The sequence below is a fragment of the Aspergillus piperis genome (genome assembly GCF_003184755.1).
Source record: "Aspergillus piperis CBS 112811 unplaced genomic scaffold BO85scaffold_9, whole genome shotgun sequence".
In the NCBI taxonomy this organism is placed as follows: domain Eukaryota; kingdom Fungi; phylum Ascomycota; class Eurotiomycetes; order Eurotiales; family Aspergillaceae; genus Aspergillus; species Aspergillus piperis.
In genome coordinates this window covers 123,961-147,894 of record NW_020291599.1, presented here as the reverse complement: position 1 = coordinate 147,894, position 23,934 = coordinate 123,961, and the positions used below count along the sequence as shown (strand labels likewise).

Genomic DNA, 23,934 nt, shown 5'->3' with positions numbered 1-23,934 from the left:
GCAGGTAGTTATGATATTTGTGTGCTTGGCTCGAAAGTAAATCATTGATGAAGATATAAATATTTGCTGTCGGAAGATATTTCCCCGGGTTCGGTCTACGTTTACTTAACTTTGATGTCTCTACATTGTTTCGGGGCCCAAGCTACTAGACAACCTAATTCCCTATAGCTCATGAAGGAATAAGCAGATGCTGGAACAGGGGTATCTGTGGTACAATCTCTCCATAACTGAGAGCTAATCGTAAGCTGACATTTTGGTTCCTCGTTCTTGACCATTTAATCCCTTCCGTAATGTCCCGCTTATGACAGTTATTTGAGTCGATCTTTATATTGTTACGAGCAGAGTCTGAGATATCTCTACACAGTGATTCAGCCAGAAGGAGTACACTAGACTATTGGTGGTTTTTCTCCCAAGAAGGTCTCACTCGTATCTCTCAGAATACTCACCGAAGCGTGCCTCAGACTGTCATGTCTCCGACAATATCTTACAGGCATAAGTTGACACCATGCTTCTAGCACATGACAACGATGCATTCCACTGATTGACTGAAGTCACAGTCATGAAACAAACCCGACTGCTAATGGGGATAAGTCAATCCAGGTAGGGGAGGTCGAGAGTTAAGATCTTCCGACTCGGTTAATTAGGAACTGCTTCGGGGCAAGCAGCTGGTCATTTGCCGGCTATACTTTTGATGTAGATTTTGGAGCAGTCGCCAAGCTCACCTCTTTACATCTTGCCGTGCGCAATCTCGCCTAAGTGAAGGTCTGAGCAACTCGTGCAGAAGTTATGCGACCTGAGGCAAGCAAGACATCGGTCACGGGATCGCTTAGTCATATCTCTGCGGGGAAGAAAGTGGGAACTACTTCTCCGTCCAGGTACTAGTTCGAAGATCTTGCCCAAATGCTGCTGTTTGAATACGTCAAGCGGGTGTTAAGGTATGGAAAACAGCCTGTTGTCTAATTATTGTGTGGATGTTTCATGGCCGCCATGGAAGTCGTCCTGTGTACTGAGCTGGTGTTTTGACTGAATGTCCTGCATGCAGTGAAAGACGGGTAGATGGTGGGGAGTCCATTCCTCGTAAAATTTATGACAGGGGCATAGGGTGAAACAGTCGTTTCCTGTATATTGTCTGTTAATCAACCAAGCTTTACAGCGCCGATATTGGACAGATAGATATTCGACAGGCATCCTGTGCAGGGTTCTCTGCAGCTGCCGCAGATGGTCTGCTAATAACGGGACATACTCCGTCCCCTGCTGATCCATCATGATGCTGGTGCCGCGGCGACCCTCGCTTCGAGATGCAGACTGAGGATGAGCAGCGCACGGATTGACTGGAATGAACCGCGTCGAAGCGAGATGCCCGTTATGTCCAATTCCACGGCTATAGTTGCCTCGTAATGGCGTGGCTGTCGAGTCCGAGCCCTGATCAGCGAACAGGGTCGGATAAACAGGGTCTTGTAGAGGGTGCAAGTGGGGAGATCGTGAGGTGGAAAGGGTTGTTATTTGAGGCTGGGGGAGACGATCGGGGACGGTCACAATAAAAGGGCAGCTGGAACAGGCTGGCACAGCAGATGAAGACCCTGGCCAAGGGTTGACAGGGCCCATTGAGAGCCGCGGACAGCGGCGAGGGGGTGCGTGGCCTGTGGATGCGGCAGAGGGAAACAACCAAACAGAGGGGTGGATGGCATTCCCACCGCCAGCCTGATCGGCCACCTTGTTCCGCCAATAGTCGGCCGTTATCTGCCACTCCGTCCCGTGCCTGGAGCGGAATAGACTCTCCGCCTACTGTATCCGGCAAGGCAGGTGGCTGCCATCCCCGATTCTGCCGGGAAGGTCTCCAGCAAGTTTACGTTCGCTCCGTCTCCATCTCTCCATCTCTCCTGGCCGATCTGGCGGCCTGGCCGTGTGTCCCTCGTTTCCTTTTTTTCTCCCATTATAATATCTTCCGTGATTTCCTTCTTTCCTTCGATTCTGTCCCTTCTAGCGTCTCTTTTTTTTTCTTTGCTTCTTTCTTTCAGCCTATTCCCGCTTGTCTGCATCTTGTTGTCAGACGCCTCCGTGTGTGTGGGATTCTTTTCCACTTCCACTTTGCTTAGGAGTCCCCTACCTTACTTGGAGGGGTTTATCAGTCGCTCGCTTAACACACTTTGCTTGGATCACATACTATATACCCTTTAATTTTCTACAGCTCGTTTAGGCGTTCAGCTTTCTTTTCTTCCCACATGGCTCGCCTTCTTTTCGCCGCCTGCAGCGCCCTGCTGCTGGCCACGCAAGCAGCCGCCGACACCTTCCCCTACAGCACCTACCGCACCGCTCCATACACCCCTCCGCAAATCAAGGTCACCAAGTCCGGCCAAACAGACCCGGGATACATCTTCGTCGGTCCCCGTGGAAATCAGCCGCAAGGAACGGCTGCCCTGATATACGATGAGGACGGCCACTTGATCTACCAGGGGCCGGAGGAGGTAACGGCCAACTTCAAGGTGCAGAAACTCTTCAACGAGGACGTCATCACCTTCTGGGCCGGAAACATGATGGACCTGGGTTTTGGATACGGCACGGTTCATATTCTTGACAACACCTACCGCGAAATCTACACCGTCACCCTCCAGGACAACTTCGTCTCGCCCGACGGCGCCCCCAGGGATTCGTACATCGATCTACACGAGAGTCATGTGACGGATCGCAACACTCTCTTGGTCACGGCCTACAATGTCACTCAGCATGACTTGTCCTCCATCGGCGGCAAGGTGGACGACTATATGCTCGACGGCATGTTCTTCGAAATCGATATCGCGACCAACGAGATTGTGTATCAGTGGAGCGCATTGGACCACCTTCAGGACATCCCCCTCGAGGCCTCCAAGCAGGGTTTGGGAGCAGATCAGGGGACGCAGGACAAGCCCTGGGACGCTTACCACATCAACTCCGTCGAGCTGATGGATGAAGGATACATCATTTCGCTGCGTCACTACTGGTCCGGTTTCTATGTTCACAACAATGGATCAGTGATGTGGCAGCTCAGTGTAAGTGGAATCATGTTCGCTCTGGTTGTAACCTACTTGCTAAAATCTGATAGGGTGAACGCAACGCCGGCGACTTTGAGATTGATGACGGTGCCATCTTCTCCTGGCAGCACGACATCCGTGTCTACCACCAGACGGAAGACAGCATGCAAATCAGCTTGTTCAACAACGCCAACACACCCACGGATACTGTCGACGCAACCACCGGCTTGAATCTGCACGTTGACCTGGCCAACCGCAAGGTGTCCACGCTGCGCACGCTGAAAGACTCGAGTGACGTGATACACAGTGTCAGCCAGGGCAGCTACCAGCTTCTCAGTGAGGAGACGTCTCACGTTGTGCTCGGTTACGGTTCCATCGCGAAAGTCAAGGAGTATGACGCCCACAACAACGAGGTGATGACGGCGCAGTTCGGTGACGACAATGCGGTGGCGTCTTACCGCGGCTACAAGTGCCAGTGGAAGGCGACCCCCTTCTGGCAGCCCGCCGTGGCAATCGTGCGGACGACGTCGGATGCGGCTACTCTGTTTATGAGCTGGAACGGAGCTACGGAGTATGACAACTGGGCCATCTACACGGCCTCGTCGGCAGATGCGGTTGACCCGACATTTGTCACGTCGATCAAGCGCAACGGGTTCGAGACCACGGCGCATGTGACGGGACTGCGCACCAACTGGCTCCAAGTGGTTGCTCGGAAGGGTAACATTCCTCTGGGGACATCCGCCATGGCGTACTTCTAGACAGTGTTCTGACGCACAAATGACGGTTGGGATGGTGTTGAGCGAGGGTCAGGGTGTACATGCAGATTTTCATTGTATATATTGATGATTCTAAGTTTTGTAAATAGTATACCCTTTACGGCAGCATTCTGCTTGTTGCTAGCAATGATGAATAGAGCTATACGAAGTCCATCTTTTAGCTTCGCATACCTTATTATTTTGGGAATTTTTGCCAACACACACTGCAAAAGAATGGCATCCTCAGACGGCCAGATAATCCTTCCTCCCAAATCAGACGTGACACGATGTCCCGTCCATCACGCACTTGTGTGTCCCATCTGCCTCTCTGGGGAGGACTAGTGCGACAGCACCGGCAGAGATGTGATGACCGTGCTCAAGCTGGGAATCTTCAGAGCACAAGTACCTGCAGCCAGACGTAATGTGCAACCAGCCAACATTATACGCAGTGGTGATCCAGCCAGACCAACGTATATAGACCCTTCACCTACCTGCCCACTGATCCAACCCTCCATAGTAGCTACCGCACACCTCAAAACCACATCCCTCTCTAATACTTACTATCCCCACATCAAGATGAAACCCACCATCCTCCTCCCTCTCCTTCTCCGGCTCGCAACCACCCACCCCACCCCCCAAGACACCATCACCCCCAGCACCATAACCCCAGGCCACGCCATAATCCTCAACACATGCGCCTTCCCCATCTATGCATGGTCCGTCTCATCCATAGTCGGCCCGCAAATCACCATTCCCGCAGCTGCACCCATCACCAGCAGCAGCAGCAACAGCAACAGCACCACCCAACAATACTCCAACTACACGGAACCCTACCACCACGACGCGCAAACCGGCGGAGTGAGCATCAAGCTCACGACTCTCCGGAACGGACTGTATACGGGCGCGCCGCAGACCATCTTCGCGTATAACTTTGTCGAAGGGCAGAACCAGGTGTGGTTTGATTTGTCGGATGTTTATGGCGACCAGTTTAAGGGGAGGAGGGTGAGTGTGCAGGTTAGGGTTGTGCAGGGCGGTGAGAATAGTGGTGGGTGGGAGGAGAGTATTGTTTGGGAGGATGGGGTGCCGGTCGGGGGGAGTCAGGTTAGGGTTGTCGGGGCGGAGAGGGATTTGGTGGTTAGGTTGTGTTCGTAGGTTCTCTTTGGGGTTTAAGGGGGTGGAAGAGAGGAGGTGGGTAGTATGTTGATCCTGATGTGAGTGATGTTGAATGTGATTTTGTTTATTTATTGGGTTCAATGCTTGTTGTTCGGTCAGTAGAGGTGGAATAAGGGTCCTATGGCTGGATAGGTTCTGCTGGTGGGTATTGTGTGATTAGTATAGTAGGTAGTATGCAACTTGGGTAAGGTTGTATGACTTGCCTGCGTGTATGGGGTGTAGGTGGAGGATGTTTGGATCGTAGGTAGGGGATGTAGAAAGGCAAGCAGATGCTGGCTGCGAGAGATGTTTGGATGAGGATTCTGGTAGGCATTGTGTCACAGTAGAGATGTGGTGACGTGATGAAGATGTAGTGGAGGGTGCTTGAGCAGATAACTATAGATGTATCATCTGCCTGAGGCTTCAAGGCACAACAACCCTATGAATTGGACGGCTTCTTGACTTGCTTCATAGAGATAGTGGCGGTTTACAACTCCCTCCCCTTGATTGGTGCCCGCGAGTCCCATGACCCCACGATTTCGGCCCCAATCATTGATAGTGCATCCTCCAGCTGCCGCCCGATTGGACCCGAGGCTGGCTCGGGCCTGCAGATAACTTAGCAGAAGGGAGACTAGTAGCATACTTTACAGTTAGCACTCTCCCTGATGATGCGAAAAAATGCGGGGACCCGATGTGGGGGTCGGAAAATAACCTGGAGTAGGCTCCAACATAGCTGTCATGATGCATCTCTCCACCTCCAGACATCCAGATAAGCAAACATCAGGCCACACTCGCAGAATGCAATCACCCCCCTAGTCATCATGGACAGGCCTTCCAAGCGGCCGCGGCTGTCAATGGCCTGCAACATCTGTCGTCAGCGCAAGGTCAAATGCGATGCAGAGTATCCTAAGTGCCGCAATTGCCGCCTGCGCAATCAACAGTGTATCACCACCGATCCCCAGCGACCAGGGGTGACTGGAATTCGAGAATGGCTGGATATACCAGACAAACAGACTCCCCAGAATGATGATCAGCCTCAGCATCCGGCAGTGGGTGATTCGAATCACCAGGAAGCGACCGACTCCCCACAGAAGCTGTCGCCAAATGAGGTGTCGCCTGTGCATCATCCGTTCGACGTCTCGTTTAACGTGGAACACGGCACCGACAAGGTCAAAATAATGGGTGGAAGCAGTTCGCAATGTTTGGCGAAATCTCTCGATGTCTACTTCAAGGCCGCCCGATTGAAACCAGTATCGGGTTGCTTCCGGTACGGGATGAGACACGCGGAGGAACTCGACCTGCCGTTATCTCTGTCTTTGCCGGAGCTACCAGACAGTGACCGGCGAGAACGATATCTATCCGCCTATATCACTCGCATACACACTCTCTATCCTATCTTTAACACAACCCGGCTTCGCATGGGTACTGACCTCTTTGCCACGGCGGGTGGCTTCACCAACCTTCCGCGCGAGCAAATCCCGCGGATCGTATCAGCATACTTGATCATGAGCTTAGGAGCAGACGAGATAGGCCAGGGCGCAACAGTGGACGGTGATCGCTACTTGCAAGCAGCCGCGTGTCTGCTATCTCATGTTATCATCATCCCGTATCTTCCGACCGTGCAGACACTGCTTCTTTTCACCATGGCATACCGCGGACGGAACCAGGAGGGTCTAGCCTGGCAAACTCTAGGCATGGCTATTCGGACTGCTTACACGCTTGGAATCAACCGGACTTCTACCTCCAACTTCGAAGGAAAGAACATCGAGCGACGCGTGTGGGCCGTGTGTTGGTGTCTGGAGAAGATGATGCATCTGGAATCGGGACGGCCGACTGTCATCGGATATCAGCATCCTAAGCCAGAAGATGCTCTAGGCGAGAGTAAATTCCTGAAGTGGCACGTCGAGCTTGGAGAATACCAAGGCAATATCAGTCATCATCTGTACAGTCATCAATCAGGGACAAGGGACGTGCGACAGATCCTCTTGGACACAGCGCGACTAGACCGCGAGCTGCTATCCTGGGCGAACCGGGTCCCTACCGACCTACGTCCGGGAAGTGATATCTTTTGCGCAGATGAGGAGTTTCACGCCGCCGCTTTTCTGTCCATCCAGTACCACAGCACCCTGATTTCGCTGCATCGCGCGGCTCTTATTGCCCCGACATCGAGCTTCGAGGAGGAAGTGGCGAAATATTGCTCCGATGAGCCATCGCAGTTTCGAATGCGTCATGGAGAGTCAATCTGCGTGGGCAGTGCTCGAGCGATTGCTAAACTTAGTGTCCAGCTGTCAGAACGCAAGACAGACTCGCAGACTATCCCGGCTGGCCCGTCCCTTCTGGCTTGCATTGTACTGGCTATCTTTCTGATTAAGCATCCGGGTTCGCGGTTGCAGGCCATGGATTTGCAGGTATGCTGTTCTCCCACTTACTCTGGAATTAAGTTAACGGGAACAGCTTCTCAAGGCATGTCTAGAGTATAGTAGTCAGCACCTATCTCGATACGATCCCGATCCCCGATTCATAGAAGGTATGATGGCATGAACTATGAGGGGAGCGTATCAACTAAGCTAAATAGGTATCGCGGCTATCTACGAACAATGCAACACCCATCTCCGGTCCTGGTCGGCCGCAGAAGCCAAAAGGCGTCCACACAGTCGTGACAGTCTCACAAAACTTAATCCACTTCCTACCCCAGCAGTTGACGAGGCGCTGCCGCCTTGGAGGCCTACCGAAGTGATGCAGCCAAGTAATCTGCACAAACAGAGCAATGGTGGATACCAATCTCAGCGTGTGATACAATCAGCCGTATCTACACCTGCTATAGACCATGGCCAAGACCATCTAGACTCATTAGGATTTTCCAGCACATCAATGCTAGATGGGTTTGTCGCGGAGGGCGTCAACGTGGACCAAGTATTCCCTTTCGAGGGATACAATGTGGAAGAACTGTGGAATTGGATGGGATGCTTGGATAGTCCGGGGTCGATGCCTGATATACGATAGTTCTCGACGGGGAAGACAAGTAACTGTAACTAGTAAGAATCAACAATTGTAACATTCAATACAAACTACACAATCAAACAACAAGAGACTTCTAGCAACATCACAACAACACACTAACAACATCTAAGCAGCAACCTCGGCACCCCCCTCCATCCTCTCCAAATACGGAATCCCCGTCAACTTAAACACCCTCTCACTCAACACCGGCTCCTGCACCGGCCTCTCCCGCGCCACCGGACAGGGCTTCCCATCCCTCATAGCAATATTCGTCTTCGAGACATGTTTGGCATGCGGCCAATGCGTCGTTCCCAACCGACCTACCAAACACTCCATTAGCATTTCTCCAAACCTACTTCCTCACCACAACAACCCCGCCCCCAAAAATAAGGAATGGAAATAAACTCACTCTCAAAAGCCCCCTTCTTCCTAACCAAATCCTCCTTCTCAACCTCCCTCACCGGCATAAAGCAGGTATAAACCGCAAACCGATCCTGCCCACCCGTCGGAGGCACATTATAATGCGGCGTGCGACTATCCCAGACAATCAAGTCGCCGGGCTCAGCACAAACCTTCTCCCATTTTAGTCCATGGTCCGCGAGCCACTTCATCCCCGCATCAGTGAATCCGAACCATTCGGTCGTCCAGGCGGGGATGCGCTCTTCGTGCGCCATTTCGGTGTGGAATTGGGCGGAGAGCGCGTGCCCGCCTTTGCAGACGATGAGGCCGCCGGCGTTGGGGCCGTTGGGGAGCAGGTTGACGAGGCCTTGGAGGCCTACCATCATTCCATATTAGTTGATTATTTGGATGAAATAAGGAGTAGGGGTTGGAAGGGGGAAGGGAACGTACATCTGAAACCTGGTTTGGAGGGGTCTTGGTCTTGGTGGGGCCAGGGTTTGCTTTATGCATATTAGTATCCATCTTTTCGTCACTTGAGAGAATGGAAGATGGTAGTGGTGGTGGTATAGATACTCACTTCTCAGGCAGATCCTCCCGACTACACACACAGAAACCAACATATTAGCATCACGACACAGCAATACCAGGAGAGAAAAATAGGAGAGAAATACTTAGCAAATCCCACATTCACCACATCAAACGAAACAATCAAATCCTCATCATCATACACCTTCTTAAAAGCATCCACTACCCCTTCCTCACCACGAATATCCCACACCCACTGCTCGTGCGTCACGCCGTAGTCGAGTATCATGCCTTTTTCATTCAGCACGGGGAGTTTGGCCCGTCGGACGGTGCTGGGGTCGTGTCGGTTGTAGCCGAGGTTACTGTCACCAATTTCAATTAGTATTTGGTCTATGATATAGGGAATGCGGATGGCGGGTGGGTAAGAAAAAGGGTGATTACAATCCCTCCATATACGAGTAAAACGCATCCGCGTATCCATTCGCCCGATCAAGTGGAATCGCTCCCTTGATGACGGCGTAGCCGTCGCGGTTCAATGCATCGCGGAAGTCGCCGTAGTTGGTGGGTTTGCCGTCTAAAAGCATGCGGTTTTGCCCTTGGCCGTAGACTTGGCTTTTGGGAGGCTCCGCGGTGGTGGTCGTGGTTGTGGTGGTGATAGTGGCTGTGGTGGACATATTGATTGTTTGTTGTTGTTATTGTTGTAGTACTGGTTTGTTTCGGTGTTCGCTGTGAAGTGTGGGTGAGTGTGGATTGAGGTAGGTGCTGGATTCAGTCTGTACTTATCTTCGTGGATTTGAATCTTTGTCAGATTGCCATTTGGTAAAGGTATAGTGAGTGGTTTACTTGCGCCGAGAGGTGGCCGAGTTTGTTAGGGTTCGGAGGGCTCGGGGCGCCCCGAGGTGGGCTCCGAGGGTCGGTCGTCGCCGAGAGATGGATGCCGCTTTGATGGAACGGTTATGATTATGACAAAAAGGTGCAATTACCCCCCTCACTCCTTCTTATTGAGAGTAATTGCAGAAAGGCAATCATCATGACATTTAATATCATCATAGTAGGAGGCGGCATCGCCGGACTCGCAGCCGTATGTACACACATCCTTCTTGACTCTAAGCAAAACTAACAGAAGGAAAGGCAATAGCTCTCCGCTCAGACCACCACACCATCACCATTCTCGAGCAATCCTCCCAATCGCGCGAAATCGGCGCAACTATCTCCCTCCAACCCAACGCCAGCAAAATCGTCGAGAAGCAATGGGGCCTCGCGGGCCGTCTCCGCGAGCAGGGCTCGATGCCTGACTCCGCGTTCGAGGTATATAACCTCCGTGGGGAGCTGCAGACACGCGTTCCTTTGGTGACCTCCAAATACGGCTCAGATAGAATGATCTATCACCGGGTGGATCTGCATCAGGTGCTGAAGCATCGGGCTACCTCGGATGAATATCCGGGGCGGCCGGCTACGTTGCGGGTGTCGAGTAGAGTGAAAGGATGTGATTGTGAAGAAGGGGTAGTTGAATTAGAAGATGGGGAAATTCTGAAAGGGGACTTGATCATCGGTGCAGACGGGATCAAGAGCGTTATAAGAGGTGCAGTACTGGGGAGAGAAGTGCCCGGTCAGACGACGGGGTTGAGTGCATATCGCATGATGGTAAATACGGAGGAGTTGGTTGCTGAGAAGGGGTTTGTGGATGTCATCGATCCACGAATTGCGAGGACAACGATGGTTGTCGGTCCTGATCGACGACTTATCATGGGTCCGGCGAGGAATGGGTCTGTTTATAGTATTGTTGCGCTGGTGCCGGACGAGAAAAGGGATAAGGAGTCAACGAGTTGGATGACTGCTGGTGCTAAAGGGAAGATGCTTGCTACGTTTGCGGACTTCCCCGAGTGGGCGACGACGCCGTTGCGGCTGGCAGCCAGAAAAGAGGAGGATATTGGTCTTTGGCAGTTGAGGGACTTGGATCCGTTGGAGACGTGGTGTCGGGGGAGGGCAATCTTGATTGGTGATGCTGCGCATGCTATGCTGCCGACGCAAGGGCAGGGCGGGAGTCAGGCGGTTGAGGATGCTGAGGCGCTTGGGGCTTTCTTTGAGGGGTTTGAGGGGGGTGAAGGGAGGGAGGAGGTTGGAAAGATGTGTCGGGAGGTATTTGAGTGTCGGTATAAACGGGCGACTACGATTCAAGCCTATAGTCGCCAGGCGGGAAGGCCGGTGGAGGAAGATGTGAGGGTCGCGATGAATCCTGCCGAGTTTATGGATTATAATTGCTTGTATGAGGGGGCGATGGCCTGGAGGAGGCAGCAGGAGGCTATAGTTGCTTGATTAATCACAGGTTATTATATTCTCATTTCATCCTGATACCACGATTCTAAGATTGTTCTGTGAATATCTGGAAAAAGATTGGGACAACATTAGCCTATCAATAACCCGGATAGGCTATCGATGCCCAATACCCGCACCCAACGCATGGATGACGGGTATCTCCAAGACTTCGTTGGCGTAGATACGCAATCTCTCAGACAAATATAAAATCATCAGCCAGTTTCTCTGACGGGTCACTCAATACACAGCCTAAAGCGAAATTATAAACTCAAGCGTGCTTGAAGTTAAACCCTCAAATACGCGAAAATGGAAGAGCCAACTTATGATCAGAGGTATATGACCCACGTGCCCCCGTGACGCCATCTCTAATTCAAATAGTCGTCCCATGCCAGCCCTAGAACTTGTCTATGTACACAATATCGTCAACTGTCCGGGAAAGACAATCGTTGGCCTGCGCGTGGATTTCCCCCCAAACGGATCGACTCCACCCCATCGACACGGCGGCGCTTCGGTCTCTGCCTACGTTGTTAGCGGCACACTTCTAAACAAGATGAATGAAGACCCAATGAAGGTGATTCCTGCAGGAGGCTCTTGGTATGAAGCCCCGGGTTGCCATCACCGCATCAGTGACAATGCCAGTTCGACAGAGCCGGCCACACTCATGGCTGTTATGATATTGGACTCGGAGGTATACGAGCGCGATGGGATGTCAGCGTTGTTTCAGATTGATGAGGAGTACAAGCAAAATTAGAGTCGTTAATTAGGCCTAACCGCCCTGACACTAAGCAGTAGCTGAGGTGGCGGGTGATTGTGTTGGAGTTGAGCACTTACAAGGACTGAGGTCAAGATCGTGATGTGTAATGGGCCATATATCCATATCTTTCTTATATGTAATGGATTGTCATCTCTCGCGATTTCGGCTATTTCTGTCCCTGATGACAGCTTCCATCAGCATTTACCCCAGGGTGGTATGAACTGGTCAACCTGGTAAAGCGATGACTTAAGAGGAGAGAGAACGAACAATGGGGGATGGAGCACCCATGTCTGAGCATCTATATTAATTGCAGGCTAGGGTGTAGTAGTGAGATGAAGAGATAGTTCTTCCAGAAAACGTTGCCATTAATCATCGATATTTGCTCTGTGCTTTCTGCACCATATTTGTAGCAAGGATCCGGGTTCCTGTTCCGGAAAGTTAGGGCGCAGGCTCGGCCCCACCGACCGAGAAGCTGGATAATTTGTCAGCCCAGATAGCAAGATAGAAATTGAACGCCCATGTTTAAACAGACGAATACTATCTAATTCTTGAGAGAAGACCAAATTGTGGGACGTAAAAGCTGTTATACTCATGGCGACCGTAGCACCTAGACGCGTCACTCGGCTGACGGCCAGGTAAGCCTCAATTTCTAGATCAATAGGAGACCAACTAACCAAGCAACAGGACACTATCCAAGAGGACATCAATTCTCACACCCTTCATAAACTCAAGGATGAGCTCCTCGTCTGCTGCAGTGGAGCAGCAACGTCTTCAGAAATAGACGATGCCACTAAATCAGCAAAAGCCAGCTATCAAATCGTCACCTCACACCACAACTTCCACGAAACGGAATCGCAAAGACCCAATTTTGATCACAACGCCCCCATCAGTGTCACCAAATCCCCTTAGCCCAGCTGGGAATACGGCCAAGGAGTCCCCGATGACAACCACAGCGCCAGCAATACCCACCATGAAATCGATCCCTATGCTGAGGATCGCCCAATGGTCAACAATTATCGACTGCTCGTGTCAGGCATCGCACCCCGACCCATCGGCTTCATCAGCACCGGCTCCAGCGATGGCAAGACCGAGAATCTTGCGCCCTTCAGCTACTTTCAAGTGGTGGATCACGACCCACCCATGTTCATTGTCGGGTTTTCATCCCGCCCTGGCGCAGTCAAAGATACGTACCGGAACCTGAAAGAGACGGGCGAGTGTGTGATTAACACCGTTTCCGAGGGGATGATTGAGGCAGTGAATGCGACATCGATTGATGCTCCATATGGGGTGTCAGAGTGGGAGGTCTCGGGACTGGGTAATGCGCCTAGTTCGACTGTCAAAGCAGCAAGGGTTAAAGAGTCGGTTTTCTCTGTCGAGGGAAAGGTTGTCGATGTTAAAGAGCTCGAGGCGCATAAGCCGGGCATGAGTTCTCCTGCGGTGGTTTTGATCCAGGCAACGAGGTTCTGGGTGCAGAAGGGTGCAGCGGATGAGGAGTTCAGTCATATTGACTTGGAGAAGTTGAGGCCTGTGGCGCAGCTAGGTGGGGTGTCATATGGGAGAATTTCGTCGACGTTTGAGAGGCCTAGAAAGAAGTGGGATGATGAGGTTGGGAAGAGTGAGTTGTTGGCTGAGTTGGAGAGGAATAAGGGCGGTTTGTGAAAGGCTTTTGCCTTTTTAGGGCTATTGGATGAATGTCTTGAAATATATGCACATCCTTGAGTAGGCAGTACTCAGGATCAGTCTGAACAAGATGTATCCCAACATCTCAGTAAAGTGCAAACACGCATTGTGTTGTGGCATACTACTATACTTGTATCTTAATGCCTTAATTTCCAGGAAGCAAGATCATCGCCAGATAAGGTAAGGCGGACATCGGAGTCATTCCGACGGACCGGCATCGGCCCTTGTACCCGACGACCAGTGACTGTTCAACGGCCATTCCAGAAGTACATCTAAGTGCAGAGCCAAAGACAACAAAACATACATAACATAAACGTACACTTTAAGCTGACTTCATCATGTCTTTCTTTCGTGTATCTATAAGGGCTCTACCGGCCAATCTGCTCCCCCGCCAGCACATCGCCCGCCGTACCATTGCAACAGCAAGCAAGAAGGAATGGCTATGCATTATTCCTGATACACCTGAGGGTCCCGAACTGAGAAAGAAAGTTCGAGCGTAAGTTTTCTTCTACTCCCATCTAGGTGTAGCCTAGCTCAACTATCCTCGCTAACAATAACCAGGACTCACATGGAAGGAGTCGGCCCTCTCGTCCAGGCGGGAAAGCTAGTCGCAGGTGGTTCGTCTCACATCATCCTACCAACTTCTATTCGAACCCTCTTATCTGTCTTTTTTCAATTAACTTCATCTTGATAGGTGCGATGCTGGCCACTCATCCCGAGGAAGGCAAAGATCTGTCATTCAAGGGCAGTATGCTTGTGTATATGGCTGAAAACTTGGAGGAAGTGCACCAGCTTATTAACGGTGATATCTACGCTAAGAGCGGTGTTTGGGATCTGGGGAAGGCGCTTGTTGTCCCGGTGAGTGATTCGCTTTTGTTCTTTGGTCATGGTGCTGTGAGATAGGTTATGCTGATGGTGGCTGTGGGCAGTATCTGTCGGCTGTGAGGGAGCCTTTGAAGAAGGAGTAGAGAGCACTATCTAGAATGATATTGGTGCTATTTTCCCTCAATGTATTAGAGAGCGGCCATCGTTGAGCGCATATAATCTACTACGGCACTTGAGGCAGTTTGAGCCTCAACCTACCAGATATGCACTAAGCATGTGTTCTCTCGAAGTATTCCTGATAACTCGCCGAAACTACTCAGACAGGAACGTAGTGTATGGCTGCAGCCATAATCTGTGCCACATTTGGTAAGCCCTTGCGTTGGTGGCATGCAGGTAGTGAGGGACACTGCAGAAACTTACCTAGCCACATAATGCATGAATCAACACCTTTTTCAAGAACAAGGGACGATGGCGCATCTGGGAGCGCGTCAGACTGAAGATCTGGAGGTGGCCGGTTCAAGCCCGGCTCGTCCCATTCTTTTTTTCAAAATTTTTTCCGAATCCCGGCCTGGTGGGTCCCATTTGGCCTCATACAACAAACGACAAATACGAATACGGATGTGTTGGAGGTATGGTAAGACGTTTGATTGCAATGATGGGGGAGAAGACAGTTGATGTTGGTCTTTCTTGGAATTTGCTTCTATGGCTCGTATATTTTAATTGATTGTCAAAGGATGTCCCTTAATATTCCTGGTCCTCCCCCGTCGTTGGCTGTGGGTATATCCGAATGCATGGACTAATCGTTCGATGAAATGCAAATAAACGTCAGGGTCGTGCTCCTTATGAGGGAATACATGGGCTGGTACTGCTACTATGGCCTTGGTTCACTGTACTAATGTATCCATTCGACGCCTTATATGATGACGAGCAACTAAATAAAGGGAGGTACATAATGTTCTTCGGCTTAATGTGCGGATATATATAGTTGTGAGTGCAGCCGACATTGATAGTATCAAAACCAACCCATTTCGACTAAGCCCGGCAATTTGCGACCACTAAGAGGCCAGAGAGCAATGGCAGAGTTCATCAAAGCAGGAGCCTCACCATAAGTTTTAGTCGTAGTTATATTGACTCTTATGGCACATCTCATGCTTGTGCTAGCAAATTAGCCCCCTTTAATGTAACACTATGTGGGACCAATTATATATCAAATGGCCTGCTGGCCCAATGGTAAGGCGCTTGACTACGGATCAAGAGACTGCAGGTTCGAGTCCTGCGTAGGTCATTCTTTTTTTAAACTTCTTTTTTCCCACTTCTATCCTTTCTCTACTACTTGACAAAACAATCAGGCGACCCTTCAAAGTACCCGCCCATATATTTAAATCACTTGTGCTCCATTATTACCCGTTATTAATATCCTCGACGAACTGTGTCACACCCTATCATCGAATCGACGTTCACCCAAAGTCTCCACTTTGTACAGCCATTTAATTCCGTACACCATTTGATCTAATCAACCATTACGTCTATAAGATCCTCAATATCCTTCACGGTGACATTCTTTTGCATCTCCCGCGCCAGTGACACGGCACACGAGACAATGTTCTTGATCTGCAGTACATGTTAGCTTGCTTTTTACCTCAAAAATACCGAAAGCTGACGAACCTGTCGCCCATTCAGCGGATGCCTCGAAAGCGCTACAAAGTCATCGGCGGTAAATTCAGCCAGCTCCGACGATTTTGCGACATTGGTCAAGAAATTCTTCCACACCTCTAGCCGGCTATTGGTATCAAGCTCTGGGTAGTGCATGGTGAAATGGATTCGACCTGTGATAAAGGCATCAGGAACTGCATACACTATACTTTCAGGCGGAATCTTACTTTTGAAGGCCGGATCAATGTCGCTCTTTCGGTTTGTGGTGAGTATGGCAACACCGCGGAAACTATGATGGATATTAGTCCAGGCCGACATTTCCTACCCAAGGGCTACTTACTACTCGAGTCGTCGGAGAAAAACGCTGACTAGAGCATCTCTCGCTAGGTCCTTGCCACGAGCCGAAAGGAACACATCTGCTTCATCGATCAATAGAACACAGCCCCACCGCCGGGTAATCTCTAAGATCATCCCCAGACGATTGTCGACTATATCAGGGTCGATTCCAAGCTCGCCGGTAGCTACCACATACAGAGGTCGCTGGGTCACCTCGGCAACGGCTTCTGCAGTCAACGTCTTACCCACACCCGGGCTTCCGGTCAGGAGCGCAATAAGACCTTTGCCTTTGTTCGCAACGATATCGTCAAAGACCGCGTCATCCTGCCGATGGGCCTTGACAAGTCCATGGATAAGTTCTCGGCGGTTTTCGGCCATGACCAGTCGTTTGAAGGCATTGTGGTTCCACTCCACATCGGATAACGCCGATACCGAAAGTTGACACCAAGACTTTTGTGCGAAGCTGAAGCCATTGATGAACGAGGCACAAATCAAGTAATGGTCATCAGACAAGCCGACAGTATCCAAAAACCCTTCTGATAGTACATACGGTTTGTTCAAATCCGACGATGTGTTATGAAGATAGTAACCAGCCGGGTCGACCATGACTCTCCCCAATGCCTATATGAGTGAGTCAGCGCCAATGTCCAAAATGGAGTAAGAGTTGTAGTCAGACATTAAACTTCTCAGGCATGGAGTCGCCGTTGGCTCGTTCAAATTCCTTTATACCGTTTGCAGCCGTATACTCTCTGCATGCAGGCTGTTCGAGTAGCGCAACGAATTTACGCCCGCGGGCAATGAGCCTTTCTCGCACGGCAGATTCCTCGTCATGGTATTTGAGCGGAAAGAAGTTCAAGCCAGTTATTGTTCTCGCACCCTCATATTTGTTGATTTCTAGCTCCATTGTCGATTTACCAAAGTCTTGACCGTCATGTTTGATAACTTCGGCAAAAGCAGAGAAGTATTGTTGGCCATTTGGACGTGACTGATAACTAGACATCTTCAGGTTGAAGGCCTGCTCTTCAGTCATAAGGCCAAACCGGGGTGAGATAATAACTTCCTTGGGCGGGAAGATTGCCCAAAGAAGGTCCCAGGTGATCTGATTCTCACTCAGAAGCGATTTCAAGCTGACGATCTGAGCTGCAAAGTCCTCTTCAACAAATTGCAGAGCCGTGCCAATATCATCGATAAGTTGCTGGTTGGGTTTCTCCTTCTGCTTCTCCTCTTCTTTAATACGTATCAGATCCGGGGCGGCCCAGAAGAATACTTCGGGTGTGGCCTAAAGAGGTTCATCAGTCAGTGGAGCTGCAAAATTCCGTTTGAGCTGACGAACCATGGGAGGAGTCTTATTCAAGTCAAGACCCTCTACATCTTTGAACAGATCACGAAACAAATCTTGCAGGAGAGGAGACCGGATGTCAATCTCAACGTGGGAGACCATGCCCTGCTTTGAAATAACTCGGCGAACGACCATTGCAGTCTTACTGAAACGATCGGGTTTGGCTTTGACTTTCGCCGTCTTAACGAAGTGAACTTGTCGGTCCTTTCTGTATCCATGTTAATGATTCGGCTGTCTGAGGTTCGACGCAATGTTTCGCTACCTGCTATATCTGTTGGAGCGAACTATGGTTAGCACCCTCTTTACCAAGACCTAAGGTACGGTCTCAAATCTCACATTTGATCCACGCGCAACAAACGCTGAGACTTGTTGCCACGGTCCGTCATGGCGCGCTGGATGGATGGCTTGGAAGGCCCGTCTGAGGGCTTAGCCGCCGCCGCGGACTCAGTCTGATCGGCCATGTCGTTTTTGCGTGCTGAAAATGGCTACAGTGGCACATGAAATGAGAGAACAGACGAATTTTGAACGAAAGGTGAAAGAATTGGCAACTGGAGTAACTTATGCTTGGAAAAAACAAGGCTGTCGACACTTGGCTCGTATATGGGAAGTGGGCCAGGGCTTTGCAGTGGGGGTGGCTGCTGATGCTGTCCAAGGCTTCAAGCTCATCCTTCCCAGTCCATGCGTCAGCACAGCGACAAAGTCGCGCCACCATTTCTGCCCAACTCAATGAACCAAAAGACTTCCTTCTCTTATGAAAGTGGAGGTAATAACCTATTATCCGGGAAGTTCTTTGTACAGAACTTTTTCTTTTTCACCAATAGAGGCTAACCCTGCTGCCTTTCAGGGTCTCGAGACGACAGGGTGTCGAGCCGTGCCGCGCGGCGCTAACCCTGGCCCCCCGCAGGATCACTCAGATTTTAGTCTGACAGCCTTGTCACTTGTCACACTAGGTTAATTATATGTGGCTAGTTATTCTCACGCAAGGTCTGACGTGTGCACCGGCGGGGTAGATTGCAGACTGTCTTCTGTCCTATTTCTCAGAGTAGTGAGGCGCGCATAGTCCCCAGCATAGAGCCTCCCGGTGGGACCAGACCCGGTCTATTACTTATAGTTATCATCTCGCGTGATCTCAGCAAACCATTCTGGTCCTTGACAAGGCTGCCGATTGTGCCATTTTCTCACAATGCCCGAGGATTTCAGCGAAAATGTGGGAGGAACCGGCTCAACTGCCTTTGCGCGTGCGCTGGAAGAATATATCAACAAACCCCGATCGGCGAGAAGCAAGACCCCCCATTTTCTCAAAAAACTGCAAGAACAACAACGTTCCGGCGCAAACCTTACTGGAGATGCGGTCAAAAAAGATCTATTCCTTTTGGACCGCCAGGCGACAGATCGTACAGCCGCTCGTGCCGCTCGCAAGATCTTGGGACCGGTGATACAGGTGCTGAATACCTACTCAGGAATTGTCGAAACACTGGTCTCAGCAGATCCAATGCCTACGGCTATCATATGGGGCTGCTTGAAGTCTGTGATCGACTGCTCGCAGAGGTTCCTTGAACTCTACGAAAAGATATCCGATCAGATTAAACGCTTAAACACACACATCACCGTGCTTACAGAATATGAAGATTTATTCGATCACTCCGCTACGATGCGGGAGCTCTTGCAAGCATCGTATATCGACATCATTCGGTTTTGGCGAAGGGTTGACAAGGAGTGTAACCGCTGCGTGGCTAATCGTGCCTTTCGAGCGATTGCCCCTTTCAGTACAGAGAAGCTCGATGGCATTATCACGAGCATCGGAGATACGGCCGACAGCATGAGTCGTCTTATTCCTGCCGTTCAGGAACGCCTAGACAGAGGAGAGCGGGAAAATGCAGCCGAGGAGCGTCGGCTTGCCGGTATCGCGCGAGAAGAACAAGCAGCACTTATCCAAATGTATGCGGAAGAGATGGAGAAACGGAAAGAAGAAAGGAGACTACAAAGGCAGGAAGAGGTACGAAAGTGGTTGCGAGATGGGACTATGCCACTGAATGGGAGCAACTTTCGCCACCGTGACAGCAAGCTGGCGCAACGAAGCCCAGGCACTTGTGACTGGGTATTTGAGCACGCGACTTTGAAGGATTGGATGAACAAGGACAGCCCGGCCTCTCAAATATGGGTGAAGGCATCTCCTGGAGCTGGAAAGACTGTATTGACTGCGTCCGCTGTTGAAAAGCTGGAAGCGACCAGCGCTGAAAATGCTGCCGTCATATACCATTACTTCACTTTTGATGAAGAATTTCCAGCCTTGTTGGTCTATCGCTGCCTTGCAGAGCAGCTTGTCAATCGACTGGGAAAACAGACCGGCGACGTGCCTAAGGATATCCACAAATTTACACAGGAAGGTGCTACAACCGCTAATGTTGAGGACGTCAAGCAAGTGATCAGAATGCTGCTGGAAGAAATGGCCATTACCTACATATTTCTTGACGGGCTTGACGAGGAGTGTGAGACAGAGAATAGAAAGAAAGAGCTTTGCAAGGTGTTGGAATTCTTTGGGGAGCTGAGCCGTGCTATGCCAAGCCGCCTGCGCATTTGGTACAGTTCTCAGCACCGCACCTGTCTCGATGCTGCCCTCAGCAGCCTTCCATCTATTGAGATCACGAAGGACTTGAACAGTCATGACATTGAGCACTATCTACTAGACAAGATCGAGGACCTGAAAAGTCTCGAGTTTGATGCAGGGTACATCAGGTTGATTATTGGTGATCTCCGCGAGAAAGCCGACGGATGCTTTTTGTGGGCATCACTGATGTTAGACTCTATGTCGGACGCAGTGACCCTTCATAAGGTTCAAAGCATCATTGAGGAAGGTCTTCCCGACAGCTACGAAAAGTACTACCAGAGAAAGATGGACAGCATCCGGCCTGGTCTGAAGGAATTCGTTTCGTACGTAACTCTGAACGCCCGCGATGTGGTTTGGGAACCTGCTAACCTGGAGCTGCTAGGATTATTCTATCCTGTATCGTGCATGCAAAACGGCCATTACGTCTGGATGAGCTTTGTGAATGTACGGCGATGGTGAAAGGCATTGAAGGACAGAATATTGATAGGAGCCAAAAGATCAAGAAAAGCAAGGTGCTGGAGCTATGCCAACCACTTGTCCAGATCCATGAAAGTGATGGGCCAGCCGGCACCATCTCTATCTGCACGCTGACTCATGGCTCGGTCAAAAATTTTCTGTTGAAGAACCCAGGGATCTTGGCAAACAACTCCAATCCACCAGCATATGCGCTCACAAATGATGTTTTGGCAAATGTATGCCTCAAGTATTTCCTGCAGCCACGGTATCAGCAACTTCTTACTAGGGAGGGCGAAACATTCGTCGATTGTGATGGGGAGGACATTCTTAATCACCATCTTCTCTCCTATGCCGCCAAATACTGGGATAAGCACCTGGATGGCGTCAATTATTCATTGGACTATTGCCAGAAAGCCTCAAGCTTTATCCGAAGCCCACAGTTCTTCACACTGTTACAAGTCCAGAGTCTCTTTGTCGACGGTATGCTTGATAAAGCTCCAAACCTTTTGAAGGGCCACGATAACTAATGAGAGATATAGGTCAATTTCGCTTCTGGTACAGTACTTACCGTCCATGGGCTGGCAGACATATCAAGCGCGTATTCCCTCATTGGTTGGATGATAACTGTAATGAGCCCTTCGCAAAGGACTATGCATCCTTTGTGGGTGAGTGGGGACCACTATTGGACCGTGAGACAAGCATCACGGGCGCCTTCGCAGGCGAAATCGATCGATGCTTTCCTGGGGCATTGGGACCCAACAACTACCTTCACAAGGGACCCAGCCGTTACCGAAGTCTAATGTTTACGGCAGAGACTGAGCCGACTGAGCCCCCAATTCGATGCTTTGAAGGGGTTGACGAAACGGGAAGGTATTTGACAGTACTGAACCTGGAAAAGGTGTAAGTGCCACAGCCACACATTGTCGTTGTTCATAGCTTATTGATGTTATAATTACGAATAGTAGCGAAGACGGGCTACAATTTTGTTGCGAGCATTGGCATCTGAATGGTCGCAAACCCGAGCTTCAAAGAACTCAAAAGTTGTATGCATCCGCCTCAACCTGGTCTCTTTACGAGTATCCCTTGACGGAGAATGTTCTGGGCCGACCTCGTCTGGTTTCCTTCACTAAAGACTTGAAATTCATTCGCATTGGGTCTCAGCTATTTGTCAAGGGCGTGGATCATGATTATACGTCCCTACCTGTGACTGATCCCGACGAAGACTATTTCGATGAAATGGCCAGCAACAACCATATGGTTGCTGTGTCAACAAGACGACAGATCTCCAAGTCAGATGTGGAAATTCCAGGGGCAGTTACTGGCGATGTGAGAATTGTTGACTATGCGGATATAGCGATTCAAAAGCGTGAAGAAGAGGTAAGCGAGTTGGATCAAAGAAGTACGGCCGCCCCAACTTCAACTGCCGATACACAGCCAACTCCTACCGTTACGAAAAGCAGTGATGACGACAGCAATAGCGGGACCATTGACACCGATATCACATCAGAGTCTTCATTGAAATTAGAAGACCCAGATGAGTTCCAACCATCGACCGAGAAAGACAAGGCGCTGGAGCTCGCAACAAAGGTGTCGAATTATACAGACGAACTCATGAAAAGCTCTTCCGAGTCTGCCGGAAATTCGGCTTATACCTCCTGGAGCGAGGGATCCACTGATCTTGATGATGAGATGGAGGACGAAGAGCAATGGAATGATTGGGACCTCGAGCATCTGGAACTAGAAGAGCTCGACGTCGAAGAGAAGGGAAGCTTTCTTGGCAGCGACAACGACGGATACAGCAGCGGTGATGAGAGGAAAGATGCTTTGGAACTACATGATGATCTCGCGAGTGAACTATCGGAGTCAGATAACGCGAGTGACGCATTGGAAAAAAGAAGTGATATGCTACCATTGGACTCTGATGGTAGTGACGTTGAGAGTGTCGGTTCTTCGACGAACTACAGCGTCTCTAGCAGCGAATATGGCTCGGATGATGAAAACCGTGGCATACTCGAAAACATGATGACCGGAAATAAGACCACGAGCACCGAAGGGACTCGTCGCACAAGCATTCGGGTGTACGATGCTACCAGAAAAGAACGCATCCCCGTATTCCACTTTACCTGCTTTATTAAAGACAGGTTGTTCGACTCACCTCCGGTGTTCCACCCTTCCAAGCCCCTCCTGGTCTGGCCACTGGGCGACAGGGAGATTCTGTTTGCCAACTATGAGAAGAACACGTATTTTACACGCGGGCTATGTCGGTCGGGCTATGGCAGCTGCCACATCTTCATTAAAGCACACTTCTCGAGTGACGGTCGGCACCTGCACCTCGCGGCATTGGAAGCTCGCGAGGCTGCCAAATCAGACAAGGAAGAAGCCTCTGTACTTCTCAGCCTGCAGGTCTCAACACACCGACTCTCCGAGCACAAGACTGCTAGTAGTCCGCCCCGAATGATCTTTCGCACCACTGTTGAGCTCGGTAACACCCCTAAGTTGTCCGTGTCCAATCTCCCTCACTTCCTAACATGGAGCGACACACATCTTTTCTTCACAAGCCGCAACAACAAGCTTGATGTCCTTCGAATTCCTCTCTTTCGCCCCCCGGGCGACAACGTGGACCTGAACATCTGCTCCCTACAGGAACCCATATTTTTGCCACGCTCGGTCGAAGCACGAAACATGTACTTCTTCCCATCTCAGGAAACAACGAAGAAAACTTTACGAAAGAAGGACATGAAATCAACAACACTTATTCTAGGTGCACAGACATGTCTCCCAAGCCAGGGGATACTGGTACCCCGGCACATGTGTTATCCCCCGATCGCAGTATTTTTGCGTGAGGACAAAGATTTGGTCTGGGCTTGCAGGTCGAGTGTTGATGAGGGTAGAAAGATTAACAATGCCTGTGGCAGGTTGAGGGGGAAGTTCGAGTCGTTTGATCACAACGAGGATTGTGATATTATCCCGTATTTGTTTTGATGTGAGATTCACCTTGGCTGAGCTCTATATCTGTTGTCCCTCTATGGAGAACCTTGCACTACAGCATTTAGACATAATTCAGAAGACAAATCAAGTAATAACAAGAACCAGTCGTCAAAATACCAGGACCGGTGTCTACAACATGT

General features: G+C 50.3%; 11 protein-coding genes and 2 non-coding genes across 13 annotated transcripts; 10 read left to right on the top strand and 3 right to left on the bottom strand.

The window, feature by feature from the left end:
* Window positions 1-1,887: 1,887 nt before the first annotated feature.
* Window positions 1,888-3,967, top strand: BO85DRAFT_397368 (arylsulfotransferase family protein). Its single transcript, XM_025657018.1, has 2 exons — window positions 1,888-3,026; window positions 3,080-3,967. Exons 1-2 carry the CDS (start codon window positions 2,223-2,225, stop codon window positions 3,764-3,766), a joined length of 1,491 nt encoding a protein of 496 aa, XP_025515297.1. The 5' UTR covers window positions 1,888-2,222; the 3' UTR covers window positions 3,767-3,967.
* Window positions 3,968-4,287: 320 nt separating this feature from the next.
* On the top strand, window positions 4,288-4,915 carry BO85DRAFT_520142 (uncharacterized protein; the record flags this gene model as incomplete). Its single annotated transcript, XM_025665106.1, has 1 exon — window positions 4,288-4,915. Exon 1 carries the CDS (start codon window positions 4,340-4,342, stop codon window positions 4,913-4,915), a length of 576 nt encoding a protein of 191 aa, XP_025515296.1. The 5' UTR covers window positions 4,288-4,339.
* A 70-nt stretch (window positions 4,916-4,985) lies between these two features.
* Window positions 4,986-5,324, bottom strand: BO85DRAFT_299907 (uncharacterized protein). Its single transcript, XM_025655333.1, has one exon. The coding sequence runs from the start codon at window positions 5,247-5,249 to the stop codon at window positions 5,055-5,057; it is 195 nt and encodes a 64-aa protein (XP_025515295.1). The 5' UTR covers window positions 5,250-5,324; the 3' UTR covers window positions 4,986-5,054.
* Window positions 5,325-5,610: 286 nt separating this feature from the next.
* BO85DRAFT_520141 (transcription factor domain-containing protein) lies at window positions 5,611-7,996 on the top strand. The gene is made up of 3 exons (XM_025665105.1): window positions 5,611-7,323; window positions 7,370-7,442; window positions 7,491-7,996. The coding sequence occupies exons 1-3, from the start codon at window positions 5,737-5,739 to the stop codon at window positions 7,916-7,918; spliced, it is 2,088 nt and encodes a 695-aa protein (XP_025515294.1). The 5' UTR covers window positions 5,611-5,736; the 3' UTR covers window positions 7,919-7,996.
* A 45-nt stretch (window positions 7,997-8,041) lies between these two features.
* BO85DRAFT_514082 (phytanoyl-CoA dioxygenase) lies at window positions 8,042-9,513 on the bottom strand (the record flags this gene model as incomplete). Its single annotated transcript, XM_025664741.1, has 6 exons — window positions 8,042-8,235; window positions 8,325-8,690; window positions 8,765-8,814; window positions 8,892-8,912; window positions 8,986-9,201; window positions 9,296-9,513. The coding sequence occupies 6 exons, from the start codon at window positions 9,511-9,513 to the stop codon at window positions 8,042-8,044; spliced, it is 1,065 nt and encodes a 354-aa protein (XP_025515293.1).
* Window positions 9,514-9,869: 356 nt separating this feature from the next.
* Window positions 9,870-11,155, top strand: BO85DRAFT_372423 (monooxygenase; the record flags this gene model as incomplete). The annotated part of the gene is made up of 2 exons (XM_025656039.1): window positions 9,870-9,920; window positions 9,971-11,155. 2 exons carry the CDS (start codon window positions 9,870-9,872, stop codon window positions 11,153-11,155), a joined length of 1,236 nt encoding a protein of 411 aa, XP_025515292.1.
* A 209-nt stretch (window positions 11,156-11,364) lies between these two features.
* On the top strand, window positions 11,365-12,205 carry BO85DRAFT_397362 (cupin domain-containing protein). The gene is made up of 2 exons (XM_025657017.1): window positions 11,365-11,487; window positions 11,534-12,205. Exons 1-2 carry the CDS (start codon window positions 11,462-11,464, stop codon window positions 11,904-11,906), a joined length of 399 nt encoding a protein of 132 aa, XP_025515291.1. The 5' UTR covers window positions 11,365-11,461; the 3' UTR covers window positions 11,907-12,205.
* Window positions 12,206-12,500: 295 nt separating this feature from the next.
* BO85DRAFT_514078 (flavin reductase family protein) lies at window positions 12,501-13,660 on the top strand (the record flags this gene model as incomplete). The annotated part of the gene is made up of 3 exons (XM_025664740.1): window positions 12,501-12,544; window positions 12,665-12,798; window positions 12,841-13,660. 3 exons carry the CDS (start codon window positions 12,501-12,503, stop codon window positions 13,566-13,568), a joined length of 906 nt encoding a protein of 301 aa, XP_025515290.1. The 3' UTR covers window positions 13,569-13,660.
* Window positions 13,661-13,849: 189 nt separating this feature from the next.
* BO85DRAFT_449378 (YciI family protein) lies at window positions 13,850-14,678 on the top strand. Its single transcript, XM_025660152.1, has 4 exons — window positions 13,850-14,085; window positions 14,151-14,206; window positions 14,284-14,447; window positions 14,519-14,678. Exons 1-4 carry the CDS (start codon window positions 13,928-13,930, stop codon window positions 14,555-14,557), a joined length of 417 nt encoding a protein of 138 aa, XP_025515289.1. The 5' UTR covers window positions 13,850-13,927; the 3' UTR covers window positions 14,558-14,678.
* Window positions 14,679-14,876: 198 nt separating this feature from the next.
* Window positions 14,877-14,949, top strand: BO85DRAFT_t157. Its single transcript has one exon. It is a non-coding gene; the product is annotated as a tRNA-Phe (tRNA).
* Window positions 14,950-15,627: 678 nt separating this feature from the next.
* On the top strand, window positions 15,628-15,699 carry BO85DRAFT_t158. Its single transcript has one exon. It is a non-coding gene; the product is annotated as a tRNA-Arg (tRNA).
* BO85DRAFT_449374 (ATP-binding protein) lies at window positions 15,700-18,339 on the bottom strand. Its single transcript, XM_025660151.1, has 8 exons — window positions 18,079-18,339; window positions 18,005-18,013; window positions 17,737-17,950; window positions 17,080-17,682; window positions 16,408-17,024; window positions 16,295-16,356; window positions 16,080-16,240; window positions 15,700-16,025 (listed from the first exon to the last, which is right to left on the bottom strand). The coding sequence occupies exons 1-8, from the start codon at window positions 18,201-18,203 to the stop codon at window positions 15,924-15,926; spliced, it is 1,893 nt and encodes a 630-aa protein (XP_025515288.1). The 5' UTR covers window positions 18,204-18,339; the 3' UTR covers window positions 15,700-15,923.
* Window positions 18,340-18,846: 507 nt separating this feature from the next.
* On the top strand, window positions 18,847-23,904 carry BO85DRAFT_520137 (uncharacterized protein). Its single transcript, XM_025665104.1, has 4 exons — window positions 18,847-20,673; window positions 20,733-21,286; window positions 21,346-21,706; window positions 21,769-23,904. Exons 1-4 carry the CDS (start codon window positions 18,926-18,928, stop codon window positions 23,786-23,788), a joined length of 4,683 nt encoding a protein of 1,560 aa, XP_025515287.1. The 5' UTR covers window positions 18,847-18,925; the 3' UTR covers window positions 23,789-23,904.
* The last annotated feature ends 30 nt before the right edge of the window (window positions 23,905-23,934 follow it).